Genomic DNA, 21,340 nt, shown 5'->3' with positions numbered 1-21,340 from the left:
ATACCCGAAGCAGAAAGAGAGCACTTGGTTCAAAACCTCGACATGTCCTTTATGTCGATAGATACAAGAGGGAACATTATCCCTAAGACACCGTAAGTCTGGGTATATGGCGACACAAGCTTTTATCCTCGCATCTAAACCACCTCCGGGTGATCCAAGGGAAACATTATACAATATGGCGATAGCGAGGGTTGGAGCTATGGGGACAGCGTTTGTATCAACGCCTCCCGAAGGAGCGGCAATGCAAAATAGTCCACGACTCCGCAGCGAAGCAACGGCGGCAGCCCCTGAAGGACCAAGCGGAGCAAGAGACACAGCAGCACAAGCAAGGGTCGATAGAGCGCGGCAAAGCAGAAGGGATCATCGGCAATCTCCGGAGCTTAACAACGAAGATATGTGCGGCCTACCATGCTTCACGAGGAGAGTCCGAAAAACTCGTGTCCCCTCAGGATTCAAGTTACCCGATCATTTCAAAAAATTTGACGGCCTGCAAGATCCAGAGGATTGGTTAGTCGATTACCTGGAAACAGTGAAGTTAACTGGAGGGACTAGGGCAACAGCCATGCAAAGTATTCAGGTGCACTTGAGTGGAGCCGCACGATCTTGGATAAAGAAACTTACTCCAGGATCTATCGACAGCTGGGAAAGTTTCGAGGACGTATTCGTCAAGAACTTCAGATCCACGTGCAAAAAACCTGCGTCGTTAGAAGAATTGAGAGCATGTCGACAAAAGCCAGATGAGCCAATGAGAAAGTACATCCAAAGATGGAACATCATCAAAAACTCGGCAGAAAATATATCTGACGAGAGAGCAATAGATGCGTTTGTCGCAGGAATCAGGCGTGGAGATTTTGTCGAGGACTTGGGAAGGACCAATCCAAAAACAGTATCCGCGTTAATGGAGATAGCAAACAGATGGGCAGATGGAGAAGACGCTGTCCATAACAAACGGCACAGGTCGCCAGAGGAGGACCGTGGTCGAAATTACCAACCGAGGCGACGATTTCCTCGGCAGTATTCGAACTATGACGCCCCAGGGCAAATTTCGGCAGGTTTTCGGGCAAACACAGGAGGAAACAATAGAGATGATTATCAGAGAAGCAGTGAGCAGCGAGGCGATAACAGGCAAAATAGCGGGCCTAGGTTCCCAAGACCCTTCGTGTCCCCCGAAGAAATGATGAACGGACCATGCCAGATGCATTTTTTCCTCGACAGCAACGGGAAAAGACAGTCAGGGCACCTGCAGAAAGACTGTCGAAATTTTCAGGCAATGTTAAGGTACGCAGAGCACGCTACCGCCCGAGCAGCACAGAGAAATCCTCGGGAACCCAGGAGCGAGGTTCACCTGCCACCACCTCCTGCGATTACAGATGACAATCGGCATCAGCTCAGAATAGCGGCAGCACCTCCACCACCACCTTATGTTGATCCTAACTCAAACGGAGCAGTGTCGATGATTCAGAAAGGAAGGCCGTCCCATAGAGCTCAGAAAGTAATCTCACGACAGGTGTTTATGGCAGAAAAAATGCCTCCACCAACAGTTGAGTATCTTAATTGGTCAGGACAAGACATTGGCTTCACCATAGCAGATCATCCGCATCAAGGTCCTCGACCAGGGCAGTCAGCACTTATTCTGCCAGCAGTCATTGCAGGATTTGATGTTTCTCGAGTGTTCATAGATGGCGGCAGCAACTTAAACCTTATGTATGCAGATACATTGAGGAAGATGAACATATCCTTAGCAAACTTGAAGCCGACAGATACAAGGTTCCACGACATCACACCGGAGAAACCAAGTTATCCATTGGGGAAGATCAATCTCGACCTTCAGTTTGGAACCCGAGAAAATTATAGGATCGAGAAGCTGGAATTTGAAGTCGTGGATTTTCCATCACAGTACCACGCTTTGTTGGGGCGACCAGCATATGCTAGATTTATGGCGGTACCACACTATACATACCTGTTGTGGAGATTGCCAGGACCAAAGGGACCAATCACAGTCAAAGGAAGCTTCGCCTTTGCAGATAAGTGCGACAAGGATTTTCATCGGTTATCAGAAACTTTCGGGATACAAGCTGAGTACTTGGCGTCAAAAAGTATGACTGATTACGACGTACTGCCAGACGTTGGAAGGCCAAATAAAGAATCAACTTTCAATACCGAGAAAAATTCTAAGGAGGTGCAGATTCACCCGATAGACCCGAAAAAGACGACATCTATCGCAAACGACATGGATATCGCATAGGAAAGCGCGCTCGTCGAGTTCCTCCGTGAGAAATGGAAAATCTTCGCATGGTGTCCAGCTGACATGCCAGGAGTACCCAGGGAACTTGCCGAGCACCACCTAAACTTGGATCCATTAGCGAGGCCAATCAAACAACCTTTGTGGCGCTTTTCGGAACCAAACCGCAAAGCCATGCTATCAGAAATCGATCGACTCAGAGAAGCTGGTTTCATCAAAGAAATATCCACCGAAGCCACTTGGGTAGCTAACCCAGTGATGGTGCCAAAAAAGAACACTAAAGTCCTTCGCATGTGTGTCGACTTTACGTGTCTCAATAAACATTGTCCAAAGGATCACTTTCTCCTCCCAAGGATCGATCAGATTATCGACTCCACGGCAGGATGCGAACGTCTTTCCTTTTTGGACACATACTATGGTTATAACCAAATCAGATTAAGAGAAGACGACGAAGCCAAAACAACGTTCATCACACCATACGGTGTATTTTGTTATAAAACAATGCCCTTCGGGTTGAAAAACGCGGGAGCAACATATCAGAGGATGAAGCAGAAGTGTTTGGCGACACAGATTGGAAAGAATGTACAAGTATACATTGACGATGTCGTCATAACGTCAAAAAAGGGGACAACATTGATCGAGGATCTCAAGGAAACTTTTGACAACCTTAACAAATTCTGCCTGAAGTTGAACCCGACGAAGTGTTCCTTTGGCGTCCCAGCAGGAGAACTTCTGGGGTTTCTAGTCTCAGCAAGAGGGATTGAAGCAAATCCCGATAAAATACAAGCTATCGTAACAATGAGAAAGCCAACAAAGTTGAAAGAAGTACAACAGTTAACTGGGCGAGTCGCAGCATTAAGTAGATTCGTCGCCAGGCTGGGAGAAAGAGCACTACCGTTCTACGCTCTGATAAAGCAAGGGGAAAAATTCCAGTGGAACGAAGAAGTAGATAGAGCTTTCGAAGATCTGAAGCGCACAATCTCGACACCACCAATTTTGGTGGCGCCAAAGGAAAAGGAACCTCTCCTGCTATATATCGCAGCCACGCCCCAAGTGGTGAGCACGGTGCTAGTTGTCGAAAGAGAAGAAGAAGGAAAACTCCACGGAGTACAGAGGCCGATATACTTCGTCAGCGAAGTTTTATCGCCATCCAAACAAAGGTACCCTCAGTACCAAAAGCTAGCATATGGAGTATTCACAACAGCACGAAAATTGCGCCATTATTTTTCGGCACATCCGATTATAGTGGTCAATGAAGCTCCCTTGTCAAATATACTAAACAATCCAGAAGCTACGGGTTGTGTCTCCCTTTGGGGAATAGAACTTTCCCCTCGGGACATCACGTACGAAAAAAGAAAAGCAATCAAGTCGCAAGTTCTGCCGGACTTCATCGCAGAGTGGATGGAGTTGCAAAACACAGGACCCCGGACTTATCGAGAACCCGGACCATGAATTTCGACGGGTCCAAGAGAGTAGAAGGAGCTGGCGCAGGAGTAGTACTTATATCACCTGAAGGCGACAAATTGAAGTATATCCTTCGGATGACGTTCCCTAACGCATCTAACAATGAAGCAGAATATGAAGCACTCATACACGGGATGAAGATGGCGAAAGCTTGCGGTGCAACTCGATTAAAAATCTTTGGCGACTCACAGTTGGTGGCTCAACAAGTTATGAACCAATGTGACGCAGTCAATGATAGCATTGTAGCATACAAGGAGGTGTGCATAATGACATCTAGATTACAAGCATCATCATATGAATCTCAATCATGTAAGGCAGCTCATGAGATTATTGTATTGAAGTACATAGGAGAGAGATGAACCACATAGCTACCGGTACAGCCCCGAGCCTCGATGGAGAACTACTCCCTCCTCATGGGAGCATCAGCGGTGATGAAGATGGCGGTGGAGATGACAGCGGTGTCGATGGAGAAGCCTTCCGGGGGCACTTCCCCGCTCCGGCAGGGTGCCGGAACAGAGACTCATGTCCCCCAGATCTTGGCTTCGCGATGGCGGCGGCTCTGGAAGGTTTTCCGTATCGTGGTTCTTCGCATCGGGGTTTTCACGACGGAGGCTTTATATAGGCGAAGAGGCGGCGCAGGAGGGTCGAAGGGGTGGCCACACCATATGGCGGCGCGGCCGGGGCCTCGGGCCGCGCCGGCCTATGGTCCGGGGGCCCAGTGCCCCCCTCCGGTCCTTCCCGGGTGTTCGGATGCTTCCGATGAAAATAGGAACCCGGGTCTTGATTTCGTCCGATTCCGAGAATATTTCGTTACTAGGATTTCGAAACCAAAAACGAGCGAGAACAGCGAAGCGGCACTTCGGCATCTTGTTAATAGGTTAGTTCCAGAAAATGCACGAATATGACATAAAGTGTGCATAAAACATGTAGGTATCATCAATAATGTGGCATGGAACACAAGAAATTATCGATACGTCGGAGACGTATCACGCGCCCGGTCCCTGGCCCGGTCCAACCGGGCGATACACCGGATCCGTCCCGGCACCAACCGGGCGCTATGCTGATGCCATCCGGGCGGGTTACTGCAGAGCAATTCCAGCCCCCGGTCCCTGGCCCGGTTTGAACCGGACCGGCCGGTCCCAGGCCCGGTCGACCGGCCCCATACCGGCCGAGTCCGAGTCTGTCTCGACCAGATCTATTCTGGGTCGGTTATTTTCGTACCTTTTCGACCTGAGGTCATCCTGAACCCCTATATAAGCGCCCAGGACGCCCCCACAATAGCTTGAGACCACGTTTAAGATAAACCCTAGTTCTTAGTTGTTTGCTATGCAAAACTATTGAATCACAACTCTCCAATTCGTTGCGATTTGGAGTTTTATGCTACTGAAAGTTTGTGTGATCTGCTGTTCCATTGGGATTAGAAGATTGCAATCTACCGCTTCGTGGTTGGCGGCTACGTGCGCAAGTGTGTGGAGTTGCGAATATCTTGCAGGGTTGAGATATTTTGCATTGGCGACATGAATCAATCGAGAGACTTCGTCGGCGTCATACAAGTTATCCTCCTCATATCATCGATTCCATCCGCTGCTACCATCGCGTGTTCATCACCACCCGTCGCTTACTGAGAAGATCGGGCAACCCCTTATCAAGTGGGTACTTTTGCTACACCAATTATTTTACCATTAATAGTAGGAGGTTTGCTAGCATTTGAGTCTTCAGTATTACTAGTGGTGGTAATGGTACAAACTTTAGTCAAACTATTATCTCTAGCAATTTCATCTTCTCTTTCCCACCTAGCATGCAATTCCGCCAACATCCTAACATTGTCATAAATTCTAAGTTGAATGACATTCACAGTTTTACTTTCTTTAACATCATGAGGCATAACCTTTAATTTAAGAAATTCAACATCAAGAGCAAGCCTATCAAGTTCAGAAGTAAGAACATCAATTTTGCCAAACTATTCCTCAACAGATTTATTAAAAGCTGTTTGTTTACTAATGAAGTCCTTAAGCATGACTTCAAGATCAGAGGGTGCACTTCTATTGTTGTTGTAAGAATTACCATAAGAATTGCCATAAGCATTACCATTATTAGAAGGATATGGCTTATAATTGTTACTACCAAAATTATTCATATAAGCATTGTTGTTGAAATTGTTGCTTGTAATGAAGTTCACATCAACATGCTCTTCTTGAGCAACCAAAGAAGCTAAAGGAATATTATTTGGATCAACATGAGCTTTACCATTAACAAGCGTAGACATAATTGTATCAATCTTATCACTCAAGGAGGAGGTTTCTTCAACAGAATTTACCTTCTTACCTTGTGGAGCTCTCTTGGTGTGCCATTCAGAATAATTTATCATTGTATCATCAAGGAGTTTTATTGTAGCCCCCAAAGTAATGGACATAAAGGTACCTCCAGCAGCTGAATCCAGAAGGTTTCTTGAAGAAAAATCCATTCCTGCATAAAAAGTTTGGATGATCATCCAAGTAGTCATTCCATGAGTGGGACAATTCTTTACCAAAGATTTTATTCTTTCCCAAGATTGAGCAACATATTCAGTATCAAATTGTCTAAATTTCATTATGTCACTTCTCAAGGATATAATCTTAGCAGGAGGATAATATTTTCCGATGAAAGCATCTTTGCGTTTAACCCAAGAATCAATACTATTTCTAGGCAAAGATAGCAACCAATCTTTAGCTCTCCCTCTCAAAGAGAAAGGAAACAATTTCAATTTTATAATGTATTCATTCAATCCCCCATTTTCCGTCCATCGATTCATGATGATGTTATTTGCCTCCATTTGTGACTAGATCCATTTGTTCTCGGTGAGATGGAGAAACCCTAGCCAAAGTATGAACTGAAATAAAGTTTGTTGATTTTATAATAATTATGAAGTGTGTTGGTTCTTATCAACGATGTTGTATGTTGTTGACCATGCAATATTTTCCTAAGGGACGTTGGTAAGAATCATCGTTGTATATGGTTGGCGATACATAGGCATGGGGCAATCCGCTGCCTCTACCAATCATATATACACGAGGATAACAAGAACCAATACATATGACCATGACCATGGGGCCGAAGACCCTTAATTGATGGACCCACACAACATGGTATGTGATAAGGTAATGGTCATGACAGATGTGAAATAGTGCTTATGGGAGCATCCATATAAGAAACATTGGTACACACAAACATATATAAAAGATAAAATCGATATTCATAATCACCATACCTAGACTAGTGGTTAATCCACAACTCCCCAAGGACGCTTTGCCCCTATTGAATATCAATTACTTTACTATCACTCGCATACTCTCATTTACTTTAGTTCACTTTGTTCACAACTTCTCAAAAAATACTTTTATTCTTGCTTTGGATTTAAAGATAATTTACAAGTACTTTTAAGGATTACAACAAAATGACCAATGGTGTTGATGATTAAGATTGATTCCTTGACCTCCAATGATCCAAGCAGTGGTGATAAGTCTAGTCTACGAGTTGTTATTCTGAAGTTGTATTTGCAGTTTTACCTCATTTTAATTAGGAGGCGATGGAGATCTTTTGTAAAGTGTATGAGTTGTAATTCCATAGACTTACCTTGGAATCATGATGTTTGTGTTGTACCACTCTAATAGATGCAATACTAGTGGACCAGTGTTTCATTGGTGTTATATCAACAACCTGCGTATTACAATATGCGGTGGTATGGTGGGTCACCGTATGCGCCAACATAGATATTCAATAATAATTATATGACCATTGCCTCCTTTTGTTGTACGTAGATGGACCGCAACAGTTCGATGGAGCTTCTCTTCAATAATATCATCGATACATACTCGAACGATGACTCAGTGGTGATACCATACCGATGTTGTCCACGACAGCCCTCATAAAAGAACACAACGAAAGGACATGTTTGCGAAAGGCAAGAAGCTTGTTGGAAGGATGTGGATCTGGCATTTTGGTGTGCTCCAATCTAGGTGGGATATTGTTCTGCACCCTATTGAAACATGGAACACCGAGACCATATGGAAGATGATGACTACTTGTGTCATCATACACAACATGATTTTTGAGGATTAGTGTGATGGTAGCCTCTGTGACCAAGGGTGGCAATTGAAAGATAAATCTGTTGAGCTGGAGTCAGCGCCAGCAAAGTTTGCAGAGTTTCTACATGTGCATTATGAGATCCGTGATTGCCACACTCACGATCGACTTCAAGACAATTTGGTTCGGCATGTGTGGACTCACAACTCACTTAGGAAACAAGTAGTCATCTCCTATCATTTTATTGGTTTAAATTTGGTTGTGACTTGTGAATGTGAACTATGTTGTTTATTTAGTTGTAAACTATTTAAATTTACTTAATTGTAAACAATATTATTTTGTATTCATATGTTTGCCTTTGGTTAAATGGAAAAAAACGAGGCAACCGGGTGACTGAAGGGAGACACGTCACGGTTGGTCGTTCCGCCGTAGATGCCTTTTGTTGAGTCTTGAGTGCGTGGCAAACTTGGTTCTTTTTTTTTTTTTGAGAAATACAGTACAAACGCAGGCGCTTACATACACGCGCATACACTCACCCCTATGAACGCACATACGCACACCCTACCCCTATGAGCACCTCCGGAAGACCGAGCCGGCGGATTGGATCTTGAAATTGACGAAGTCACCACGGGCGCCTCGCTGTCGACGGGAACGTCGCCTCCCACTGAAAGAATATTCCGCCTTTATGAGACACACAGATGTCATACCTGGGGTTTGAACTCTGGTGGGCTGGGGGTACAACCACCCTCCTAACCACCCAACCTGAGGTTGGTTCTCCGGCAAACTTGGTTCTGGTCACTCCTTTTCACTTCTTCTCCGTAAAAAAATGTAGGAGTAAAACAAGGTCACGGGTGAAGCACGTATATGCAATCCGGGACTGGACTGGCACGGCAACCGCGTTTTACCCGGAATAGACCGCAGCAGCAGAGCATCGCCGGCCTGGCACAGTTGCCGGGGCTAGCACCGTTTTGGGCACACGAGCAATCGACCCGTCGTCTCCCACTACTAGCACAGACAGAGCGCACGTCCTGTGTCCACACTGCACACTGATGAACGGCCGGGCATGTTCCTGCTCGACTTTAAGATCAGACCCGTTGTCCCTCTCATCTTTTGCTTACAGTACATGGCTAGAAGGAAGCTTCCAGGAAATCCACCGGACATACTATGAACGAAGCTACTCGTCCAGCCAAAATTATGGAGGCACCCACAAGCTGGTTAAGAATGTTTATACAAAAAATCAGGTAAAGTGGTAGAAAATGTATTTAGCTCACAGAAATTCAAATACTCTGTATCTTTGTACAAAATCGCAGACGCTTATTACGGATCGGAGAGAGTATCAACATTACACATTTACACATTACATTACTGGAAAAAATTACCTATCTAGCACAAGTCGATGGCCAGTTAAGTAGAGGGAAACAATTTGCGCAGGCATGAGAAAATTCAAAGCGAAGAGAACTCACCATGTACTACTAGAGATTTAAATACCTTTGAACTTTATATAATCCAAAAAGCAAAAAATGTGGACTATGTTCGGCAACCGTGGTGGTTTTGTTCCGTCATGCTGAAAGCGGAATTCGGCTCCCACAAAGGAAACTGTTTTAGTACGGAGAGAAGAACTGTAAATCCACGCATGGTCGACTGGTACGTCCTATGTTTCAAAAATAACTTGTTCAAGTTAAAAATATAGATATTAAAATGCGTCTATATACTTTTATATCTTGAGCAAGTTGTTTTGGGACGAAGAAAATAAAATATACTAGTAAATTTCAAATTTCACACCAACAAAATCCACCCAAGTGGGACGTGCAAACTCGACTGCTGAATTAAGAAGAGAAATCACAGCTTCTCTCTAGGTGTACTACTAGCAGAAATTCGAAAATTCATTTACCTACTCAATGCTCATTTCGCATACTACTATCTCCAGCTGTAATTAAAGCAGAGCAAAAACCCCAAGTTGAATAGTAAATGTGACTGGGAATATGTACCAGTTCATCTACCCACCTTCCACAGCCCCACCCCAAGCGTCAGGCTGTGACTGGACGGGTACACAACTTCCGAGTACCCATAGCCCTTCCCTCTTTGGTGTCAGAAAACGCAGTGGCGGGCCCCACAGCACGCCCCGCGCGGGAAGCCCCAGCGCCGCGCGTCCACCAAAAACCCCGCCCGCCGCCACCGCTCCCCAATCGTGCCCCTCCATCCCCGATCAGACGGGCAGGAACCACCGCCAGTCCATACACCAGACCCACGCCAGCTCTGGTACCTCCCCAGGACAGCTCATATCTCGCCCTTTACGAGGCGATCGTACGGCAAGGGGCTATGCGCGGTCCATAGACCGGGCGCACCGATCTCGCCAACCACGGCACCGCACTCACTCAACACACGCAGAGCCGCAGAGGGATACAAATTCAGCACGCCGGCCTGCTCGCTTCCCATCCCACCACCTCTCTCTTCCCCTTCCCTTCTCCCCAGAGCCGGGCGCGGTAGGGTTTTGCGGAAGGAGGCGATGGCGGCGGCGGCGGTAGCCAGCGGCTGGAGCGACGACGACCCGGCCGCCGGCGAGTGGACCACCGTCACCCGCTCCGGCCGCTCCAGCCACTCCGGCCCGGCGGGCCGCTACCCCACCACCACCCCCGCCCCGGCCGCTCCTCCCCGCCCCGCGCCGAAGGCAGGCGACGTCGCCAAGGCCTTCGCCGGGCTCGAGATGAAGGCCAAGGCCGCGGCCGAGGCTGGCGCGGGCCGCGGCGGCAGGCTCGACAAGTACGACATCCCCGTGGAGGTGAGCGGCGAGGGCGCGCCCGCGCCCGCGGCGGGCTTCGAGGAGGCCGGGCTCGTCGAGGCCGTGCTCCGCAACGTCGCGCGCTGCGGCTACGACTGCCCCACCCCCGTGCAGCGCTACTCCATGCCCATCGTGCTTGGAGGGCGGGACCTCATGGCCTGCGCGCAGACCGGCTCCGGCAAGACCGCCGCCTTCTGCCTCCCGGTCGTCAGCGGCCTCGTCTCCGCGGATGCCGCCGCGGCCGCGGGAGGGGGACGCGGCGACAGGGACGCGTTCGGCTACGACGACTACACCCGCGCCGCCAGGCCGCGCGCCCTCGTGCTCGCGCCCACCAGGGAGCTCGCCGCGCAGGTACGGGCCTAGCCGTCTCTCTCCCTCTCTATCTACTTGTGCGCGATCGCTCCGACTCCGTGTTGCTTGTGGGGGCGCGTCGTTGCGCTCTGCGTCACCGAGGCGACGTCCCGTGGTGCGCGCGCGCCCCCGAAATCTTCGCGTAGATGTCTGTTTCGCGTCGTTTTTCTCTAACAATCTGTGCGCGCACCGTAGGCGCGGGCTTCGTGTGCGACCCTGCGTTCGTGGTTTGCTCATGCGACTGTCCGGCTCCATACGAGCCGATTTGTGTTCCCTTGTTTCCATGTCGCTCTGAACGCGCATGCATGGCGCGGGATCTGGGGGTGCGTTTCGGTGTGCGATGGCCTGCATCGAACGGGGCGGTGCATACCTGGCCGGAAACTTTTGTCCTTGGGGGTTTGCATGGCTCATCTTGTTTCTGCAGATTTATTTGCCGTAATTAATTCTATTTTGTGTTTAAGCTCTCCTAGATTCTAGATTATGTGTGCTGCCTACGATTTCTGCTGTGCATAATTGCTTCGATCAATTTATTTTGCTCACTCTGTTAGTTGGGGTACATATTTGCTAAGATTTGTTGATAACGTTCATTCCCCCTTCTGTTCTTTCATGCTACGTTTTATTTGCACGTTGTACGAGTAACAATTGGTCTGTTATGTAGTAAATTTGTATGTCCATTTACCAAATCAGTATACTCGGTGTGCTAGTGCTTCTTCAGTATCAATTTATTTTGCTCATAGTGTTAGTTGGGGTACAGATTTGCTAAGATTTGTCGTTTCATAGGACACTGTGTTCATTCCCCCCCTTCTGTCCTTTCACATTACGTTTTATTTGCACGTTGTACGAGTAACAATTACTCTGTTATGCAGTAAATTTGTCTGTCCAGTTACCAAATCAGTATACTCTGTGTGCTAGTGCTTCTTCAGTACCATTTTATTTTGCTCATCTTGTTACTTGGGATACAGATTTGGTAAGATTTTGTTGTTTCACAGGACATCATGTTCATTCCCTTGTCTTTTTTTCACCTTTTTAAGGAATAACTTCAGATATTCCTGTGTTGCATTAGTTTTCATCTTGCACGGTAGCCTACTTTTTTAGTTAATCCCATGCATTCCTTATTATTTTTGGGTGCCCTGGGTGGATTAGGTTTGGTTTGTTTTATGTGCAACTTCATGTTTTTGCTCGCCTTCATTTCGAAAAAAACTTTGTACTTTATTTACGATCAGGTAAATACAACTACCTATGTCTCAGCATATTTCCTTTTCTAGTTGACTTTAGCATTTCATGATATAAATCAAGGTAAGGGTAAGCATGTTATTTTGCTGGGAAGTAAAACTTGCATACATCTGCATTCTTTGCTGCTGATGTAGAAGTTGGTAGCTCTTTTCTGATGTTATCCATCCTCCCTTTGCAACGTATATACAGAGTTGCTGTGTGGTAGTATTAGTATCAGTTAGCTGCGGGCCTCAACAAACTATCCATTAGTTTCAGATATCTGGCGCTTTCTCCTTGTCTAATGACTAGCTTCTTGTTCAATCAAACTAGCTTCTTATTTCTGTTGGCTTGTTTGCTTTTGAAATGATTTTCAAATGAGAGTACCCTGCAGTTCTGTCAGTGAAAAACAAATAACTGTGGATGCATTTGATTTTGCTTGTCGGATTGTTCGAGTGGAAGTTGGCCTTTAATTATGTGAGCAAAATGTCTGGTGTTACGACTTCTGACTCAATTTAGTGTTTTGTGTATCATATCGTCTGAAATACTACTGTTCATGTGTACTTCATTTTTTATATTCTGTCGAACGTGGAGTGTGTTAATATTTCTTGGTTTTGTGGGCATGTGAGGTGAAGGGATTCTGATTCATTAATGTCACTATTAACTGTGCCATGACTTCATTGCTAATGGTAGCACACGTTTTAGATTCATGAGGAGGCCAAGAAGTTCTCTCACCAAACTGGAATCAAAGTTAAGGTGGCATATGGAGGAACTTCAATGATTCAACAGGTGATTACCGATTCTAGGCATCTGTGCGTGATGTCTTATGTTAACTTTCAACTTTTCAAGTAGCTTAGCTGTGCAGAAATTAGTTTAAATGTGGGAGTGGAAGATATAACGTGGAACTTTTATGTTGCATTTCTTAAATATAATTGATATGCTAGCACTCAGATGTTATACTGCTTGTCTTTTGTTGCTTGGCCAATCAGTATAACTTTGATGTATGTTTATGTCATCTATCTTTTTGCGTTGCTCATCTAACATGCAGTTTCTGTGCCTGCTTGTTTAGCAGCTACGTGATATAGAAAGAGGCGTGGACATTCTTGTTGCTACACCCGGCCGCCTTGTGGACATGATTGAAAGAGGAAGGGTCTCTCTTGAGGCAATTAAGTACCTGGTAATGGATGAGGCTGACAGGATGCTGGATATGGGGTTTGAGCCTCAGATAAGAAAGATTGTTGATGGCATGGGTATGCCTCGAAAGTCCATGAGACAAACTATGCTTTTCAGTGCAACCTTTCCACCACAAATACAGGTAATTAATTATTTATTTACTTCTCATGCATCAAAATAAGTATGATTAAGAATAGAATAATTGAATGTTTTCATGTTTCTGTTTTCTGCAATAGCAGAAAGATGAGTCCTAAGTTCCTGTAACATACATTGCCACCAACTTATGAGCAAGTAGATAGCATTTAGATTTTGTACGAAAAATTATGTGATTTGTTGATAAATTATACCTCCCCAGTGGATCTGCATATTTATTAGCTTAGTGCTATCTACTCCCTCTGGTCTTATTTAATTGACTCGGATTTAGTACAACTTTATACTAAATCTGAGTCAATTAAATAGGATCGGAGGGAGTAGTTGGAAATGATTGAACTGATGATATCCACTTGATTATGTCTGCTTTGATATATTTGGCTAATATTTGCTTTTATCCAGAGACTGGCTTCAGACTTTTTGTCGAAGTACATATTTATCACTGTTGGGAGGGTGGGTTCAAGTACCGATCTAATTACCCAGAAACTTGAGTTTGTCACTCATGATGAGAAAAAAACCTACCTGCTAAATCTCCTGCAGGAGCAATCTTTCTGTTCATCTGATGGCAAGGTATTATTTGTTCAATCTTGGATGTAACAGTTGGACTAGTTGGATGTTTGTTCTGTGAGATTTGTTCTTATGTTAGTTTTATTGTTTGTTTAGCCGCAGCAGCCTCTAACACTAGTTTTCGTGGAGACAAAACGAGATGCTGATTCATTGAGGTATTGGCTATACAACAAAGGTTTCCCCGCAACAGCGATCCATGGTGACAGAACACAAGAGGTAAAAAGCATGTGTATGAATTCTTCTGTGTTGGCTGCACATTATAATCGAGAATACGGCTACACATTATAATCAACAAATTTAGTCTGAAATATCTGGCATGTTATGTCAACACTGGTAGCTTAGGACCAAGATTAAATTTCCATGATTCTTGCTTGAGTTACAAATATCATTCTTCCTCTTGACATATCTAGCTTATGCATATGTGTGTACCTCTTGTCAGGCTTTATGTCTTTGCTGACAATTTAACTAGTTTTGTCTGCCTCTTGGTTTCACTTGTTTCATTTAGCTGTATAAATGAACAAATAATTTGTATCTGTCATTACAGTATCAGTGTTGACTGTATGTAGTTGCTCCAGAATGTGCTTCACTTTCGTTTTTTACAGAGAGAGAACATCTTTGTCTTGTATATATCAGATACTTGAGAAAATTATCGGACCATATTTACATGCCACAGTAGCACATGTAACTAAGACATGTACTTCACAGATTGCTGCTACTTGATTTCCTTGTAACTATGCAAATAAATTATGTGTGACATAGAACTCCTTTGCCATTTTCTTTACTCTAGACCAGTAAATATGTTAAGCAGCTTATCTGTCTTACTATAGACTGATATTTGTATGCTTGTTATCTGAAGGAGAGGGAAAGTGCATTGAGATCCTTCAAGTCTGGCTTGACTCCTATCATGGTCGCCACTGATGTAGTCGCGCGTGGCCTGGATGTCCCAAATGTTAGTCATGTGATCAACTACGACCTTCCCAAGAGCATCGAGGACTATGTCCACAGGATTGGAAGAACTGGGAGAGCTGGAAATGCTGGGTCTGCCACCGCCTTCTTCACTGAACAGAACCATCCCATTGCAAAGGGACTGCTGGAACTGATGACTGAGGCAAAACAGAACGTTCCTGGCTGGCTAGAGGATTACGCAGGGAGACAATGCTATGGAGGGTTGAGCTACGGTGGAAGAGGCCGTTCCAATGGCGGTGGTGGCAGCAGCTTTGGCGGTAGAGATTATCGCAATGGTGGGGACTATTCTGGCTACTCTGGTGGTGGTGGCAGTGACAGCTACGGTGGTGGTGGCCGTGGTGGCTACGGTGGTGGTGGTGGCCGTGGCAGCTACGGTGGTGGTGGCGGCCGTGGCGGCTACGGTGGTGGTGGCGGTGACAGCTACTCAGGTGGTGGTGGCTACGGTGGTGGCGGTGGCGGTGGCCGTGGCGGCTACGGTGGTGGTGGTGGCAGGAGCTACTCGGGTGGTGGTGGTGACAGCTACTCAGGTGGTGGTGGCCGTGGTGGTTACGGTGGTGGTGGTGGCAGAAGCTACTCGGGTGATGGCGGTGACAGCTACTCAGGTGGTCGTGGTGGTGGCGGCAGGAGCTACTCTGGTGATGGCGGTGGTGGTGGCAGGAGCTACTTGGGTGATGGCGGCGGCGGTGGTGGTGGCAGGAGCTACTCTGGTGCTGGTGGCGGCAACAGCTACTCCCGTGATGGTGGTGGCAGATACTCCAGTGGAGGGGGCTCCTCCAGGGCAAATGATCCACCTCCGCGGTACTACCCTTCCTACCCCATGGGCACGACAAGCATCAGCGCCTCTGGCTGGGACTAGCTGCGGCGCACCCTCTCCTCTCGGTGCATATATCGTATATATTATTATCTAAAATACCTAGGTGAACCTAAACGTGTGTGGCACACCTGATCTATGCTTGGTGTACGCTGGTCCTTTTGCCTTATCGATGGTGGTCTTGATGGTGCACAGGGGGAAGTTACAAATGTTTTGCTGGGAAATGAGATTTGGTGGTGACATTGTGATGCTGAAAACTCTACTTGGTGCTTAAAGCTTGCTGGCTGTTATTGTAAGCGGCAAATTACCTGCCTGGTTTACTGTTTATTGAGGTCTTTATGAATGACCCCCTTTTACGAGCTGTTCGTGCTATGTTCTTGCATCTTGAATTTTCTTGTGCTCACTGGCCGTGTTCTTATGTTATGAAACTATTAATGTTGTGTGGTGTGGTTATGCACTTGTGCTGCTGGAACGTCTAATTGGCCTCCATTGCTTTCAACTTTGCATTGCATCCGTTTGATGGAGTGGGCTTATTGTGCTGCAGCTTTGCTGTTTGTTTCCTTTCGTCAATTGTGCCTCTGCAGTTGTAAATGTTCTGTAGTTCAGACCCAGTTGTTGTAACATTTGTTCAACCAATTTGTTTCCAGTCCGGAGTTAGAACATCTGAAGATGAGCCAAGCTCTGGGATGCCATCCTGATTCCTGAGAGCTCTGGTACCTATCAAATTAGTTCACTCGGTTGGGTCATCTTGACCAATCTCTTCTGCGACTTGTTAGCATTGGCTGGTAGTGTCGATGTCTGCAAAGATTACAGCAGTGTGTTTATGGTAGTTTCTGTGTGGATCTTTTGTATAGTACTCTTTTTTATATTCATGGAATACACGGTTACTTAAAAAAGCAATCAATTTGACGTTCTGTTGTGAATAGCTTATCAGGGTTCAAACGAAGTGGCGCGGAACTGTTCATTTGAAAAGACAAGAGAGAGGCTTTAATCTGTAGTCGTAGCCCATCATACAGCCCATACTCAGCGGCGACCCGCTAGGCCCACCTCGACCACCCGCCCAGTCTCTGCCTCACCGCCCCATTCGGTCGGCGCACGCCCTCCGCCTCCACGAATCCCCAACCGACAACGTACCCTACCAGCGAGTTCTCCGCCGGATCCCATGACTCCGATGGCCAAACCAGCGCTCCGCTTCCGCTCCACAGGTCACTCGCTTTCTCCTTGAATCGCCGTGCTGCCTTCCTGTTTTCGCAGCGAGTTCCGCTAATCCCTTCTTTGGGGTAACATCGGCTGATGCAAAGTTCCATACATCCTGGGGCTTCAGACTGGGAATGGGCTGTACTGAAAAAATGCTCTGGAAGTGGTAGCATGCTTGCTTGACTTCGTGGACCTGTTCCTGTGTTAACCGATATTGTCTAAAATGTAAAACTGAAGGCATACATGGAAAATGTCCAATAGCTCAAAGTACTGATTATTCTTACTGGAACAACACAACACCACATTATAGTTAGGAAAAAAAATCCAATTTAAAGAGACGCAGTCCTCATGCTTCGAACCGCCATATGATATATCATCATACTACTGCCTTATACTACCTCTGTCTATAAATAGATGTCTGAGGTTTGTCTAAATCTGAATGTATCTAGACGCTATTTAGTGTATAGATATATCCAGATTTAGTCAAACCTCATGCATCTATTTATAGACGGAGGGAGTACAAAAAATCTCACTTGGAAAATATAAGCAAGAAGTAATTTCATTACTGATATACATGCTATTTTTTGGGCGCTCTCTTGAAAAATTCCGTCACCGAAATTACTTGCTAATTGCTAGAGGATGAACTGGCACCAACTTGAGAAATAAACAGGACAGTTTATTTCTGGTGTTCTACTGTTCTGGAACAGTTCTCTGATTCGCCAAGCATAGCTGAGAGCTCATCGAGGTTCTTTACTTTTATCGATTTTTACATCTCTAGACACATCACTATATCAGCAATGGACGAATCAGTTTGGAATGAAAGATGAATCTGATTTGTGCTTAAGCAATCCTTATAGAAAATTGAACACAGTTGTTGGTCCTCATAAACATCATTAGATTCATCAGCAAGTATTGCAAAATAATCGCCACCAAGGTCTTCCATGATAAGTCTAGTAGTTCCATTGGCATACAGGTTGGCTGTTAGAATGAAGGCTGAAAATGTTCTGGGTGCTTATTACTTGCCCCTTTTTATGTGCATAATACCCATGGATACTATACTATTTATTTGTTTTGTTACTGGGGGCACAATACTTACATCATGTTCACTCCTTGCCCCCTTTGTGAAATGACGAGTACGCTACTGGCATCTTACGGCATATACACAGCGATGGAGTCGTTCCAACTCTGAACTTCCTTTTGCGGTGATATGACTGAACTGCGCATTGTTAGTTATACTTATACAGGGTCTATAATTTGTCTTCAACCAATGAACTTGCCTCCTGGATATAAGAAAAACAGGTGTCACTGAACTTCCGTGCAGAACATGTTGTATTCTCAGAAAGGAAAAAAGCCACACCGTCAACATATCTTGCGTTAATGGTAAATAAAAAATTCTTACAATATGTACAGCATAGGTTTTGCACATAAGTGTGGTCCAGTATGAAATTTAATATTGGTATACAAGAGGCTCATGCAATTCTTGATTTACATAGATACACATAATAGATATCTTGTTTTGGATCCAAGAATATGCATACATTCTGCGTACTATATCAAACATCAAACTCCTTTTTAGCTGGTAGAATACTGCTGAACTATGCCACTGGCCTCATCAACCGAAAGAAGCATCTGCACAACATTTTCCATGGTGGGCCTTTTCCTGCTATCTTCTTCTACGCATGAAACAGCCAGCTTGACCATTGTTCTTGCTTGTACCTTATCAAACTGCCTGTCCAACCTGGAATCAATGAAGTCAGCGATCCATAACTGTTCGCCGCCATCAAGCATCAGATTTTCTGCAAGCATCCTAATAACCCTTCCGAGGACCATTTCCACGTCCTCGTCACCATCTGATGCCCAGTCTGAAACACGACCCCCCTTCAGTAGTTCTAGAAGAACCACTCCAAAGCTGTAGACGTCAACCTTTGCTGTTATTGGGGCGCTAGAGACCCACTCAGGAGCTAGATAACCTCTAGTTCCATGGATCCGCGACACACTTTTATTGGATCCACCTCTATTCAGAAGTTTTGCAAGGCCAAAATCGGTGATCTTTGGCTCCAATTTATCATCCAACAGTATGTTCTCAGGCTTCAGGTCACAGTGGATAACCCACTCCAAGCACTCATGATGAAGATAGGACAATCCTTTTGCAACCCCTAGAGCAATCTTAAACCTTTCGTTCCATTCAAGTAAGATATGGGAGCCCTTGCTACTGAATAGAGTTTTATCCAACGAGCCATTCTCAACGTACTCTAAAACCAATATCCTGTGTGGACCATCAGTACAGAATCCCCAAACTCTCACCAGATTCATATGGTAAATCCTTCCAATCACACTCAGTTCTTGTTGGAATTCTTCTTCACCTTGGTTTATATCTGCCAGCCTTTTCACCGCCACTGCCCTCTTGTCTTTCAAGACCCCCTTGTATACAAAACCAGATGCCCCTCTCCCAATCTTATCCTTGAACTGTCGTGTAGCTTTCTGCAACTCCGTGTAAGTGTATCTGCGGAAATGGTTTGTTATCATTTCATAGCCAACCTCAGCTGGCCATACTCCTGTTAACTGCTTGCCATCCCTTCTAAAAATAAACCAGTATCCTAGCGCCACAAATATTACCTCCACACAAAATATCACTGATAGGAATCCATAGAAGTACAAGTATTGTGGTCCACTCTGACTACTCTTAGGTTCATCCAGAAAATCTACCGTGAAAATTTTGTTCTTTGCATCACATTTAGGAACATATTTAGGACCAAAAGGTTGCGAGTGAGGAACTGAGGACCTTAGGACCTGTAATGCCTTTGGAAGCTTGAGATAGATAGAACCAGCTAACTGCGGGCTAGTTACACCACCAGCAAGGAACGACTTTGGATAGCAGCTTCCGTCTCCATTCAAGTAAAAGAAACCTTTGCAATTGCAGTCCTTCCAGCATATTTTCTTGCAAGCACGTAGGGAAACTACAGGATACTTACTTTGATCATATCCTCTGAAGTCAGTGCTCGGTAGCTTCACAAATTTGATTTCCTGTTCATCACAACTGAGGTTGAATTTCGGCCTGCAACCTTTGCTCCGGTCACTTTGGTCGATGATCTCATGTCCAGGGGCACATGCACAAGAAGGCCTAGGTGTATACAGACATATTCCATTCATACCACACAAACCACGTACAGAACAGGTCCGAAGAAATGCCATCCATGTGACCGCCCATCTTCCATCTGGCTTATTTAAACTGTATAATCTAAGGTTGCCATCATAATCCAATCTTAGCCTCCTCATAACTCCGACACCCCAGTCAGTAGCATTAAAAGTTAAATTATCACTTCCAAGGAAATACCCCCAACTATCAAGGACCCCGATTGTGGTGGTCTGAAATGAGTTTCTTTGTTTTGCCCATATATTAGTATTAGGATCTGGCCAATAGATAAAAGAGATATCCTTGCGATCATGAAACAGTGTAAGTAAATGCTCATCATCGAAACGGAAGCTGTAGTTTCCACGAACAAGTAACCTATTAGCAGATACCAACTTTGTAGCAGCAGTAATGTTCTGATTGGGTAACAACGTATCAGTAGGAGAATCAAAGCTTTGCCATAGAATGATATCACCTTGGCCCTTCACGATGAGGTTTCCTGTGTCCAACAACTGAGCTTTTTCGGCACTTGATGAAGAGTTCACATGGTTCTCCCACACGGGCTGGCCATTATAATCTTTTACAGCCAATCTGCCATCTGTATCTAACATGACTTCAGATCCCCACGAGTACACAGGGTGGAGGTGATTTGCGCTCCAGACGACAGTCTTTTCAGCTGTGCTGGTGTACCAAATAGAGAAGACAAAGGCATTATGGGAAATGTTGTTGAAGCCGCAGGTGAAAGCACCGTTTGGTGAATGGAGTGTGTCAGAACTATCCTCTACAGAGAGAGAGGTTCCTGGCAAGAGGAATTCATGAGCCGAGATGCGTGAAAGCAGATGAATCAAACTTACTAGAAGGAGAGGGGTAAAGCGTGTATCCATATTTGTTGCAGGCTCGAGGCATTGAGTCAGTCTTTGAAATGATCACAAATGGTGCTATTATAGGAACCGGCTAGCGGTACACGCTCCAGAGGAATCGGTATGCTTCTATAGTTTAATACGAAAATTTTATATGCTTGAGAATGACGGCTTGATTCCAAGGCACCATTTAATTTGGGCCACTCGTGCTTGATAAGCAGATAAGTGAAAAATACTCGATTATTTCAATTGTGCGGTGACCACAATATACATGAGCAATTAATTTGCTATGTCCTACAATGGTTGCCGGGTCCAATTTAAAATGGTCAACTTTGCAGCATGAATATTATGGTTGCACATAGCCTTCTCTCAGACACCT

The 21,340-nt window shown here is 45.3% G+C and overlaps 2 protein-coding genes across 2 annotated transcripts; one reads left to right on the top strand and one right to left on the bottom strand.

Annotated features, from left to right (window-relative positions):
- Positions 1-10,274: 10,274 nt before the first annotated feature.
- On the top strand, positions 10,275-16,080 carry LOC124659869 (DEAD-box ATP-dependent RNA helicase 52A-like). The gene is made up of 7 exons (XM_047197692.1): positions 10,275-10,898; positions 12,813-12,896; positions 13,180-13,422; positions 13,833-14,000; positions 14,103-14,213; positions 14,854-15,148; positions 15,302-16,080. The coding sequence occupies exons 1-7, from the start codon at positions 10,275-10,277 to the stop codon at positions 15,817-15,819; spliced, it is 2,043 nt and encodes a 680-aa protein (XP_047053648.1). The 3' UTR covers positions 15,820-16,080.
- Positions 16,081-18,318: 2,238 nt separating this feature from the next.
- Positions 18,319-21,000, bottom strand: LOC124695608 (putative receptor protein kinase ZmPK1). The gene has a single exon (XM_047228438.1). The coding sequence runs from the start codon at positions 20,983-20,985 to the stop codon at positions 18,544-18,546; it is 2,442 nt and encodes an 813-aa protein (XP_047084394.1). The 5' UTR covers positions 20,986-21,000; the 3' UTR covers positions 18,319-18,543.
- Positions 21,001-21,340: the final 340 nt, after the last annotated feature.

Source organism: Lolium rigidum, chromosome 1 (genome assembly GCF_022539505.1).
Source record: "Lolium rigidum isolate FL_2022 chromosome 1, APGP_CSIRO_Lrig_0.1, whole genome shotgun sequence".
NCBI classification, from domain to species: domain Eukaryota; kingdom Viridiplantae; phylum Streptophyta; class Magnoliopsida; order Poales; family Poaceae; genus Lolium; species Lolium rigidum.
Note: the sequence above shows the minus strand (reverse complement) of the source record. Positions and strands in the feature narration are given on the sequence as shown.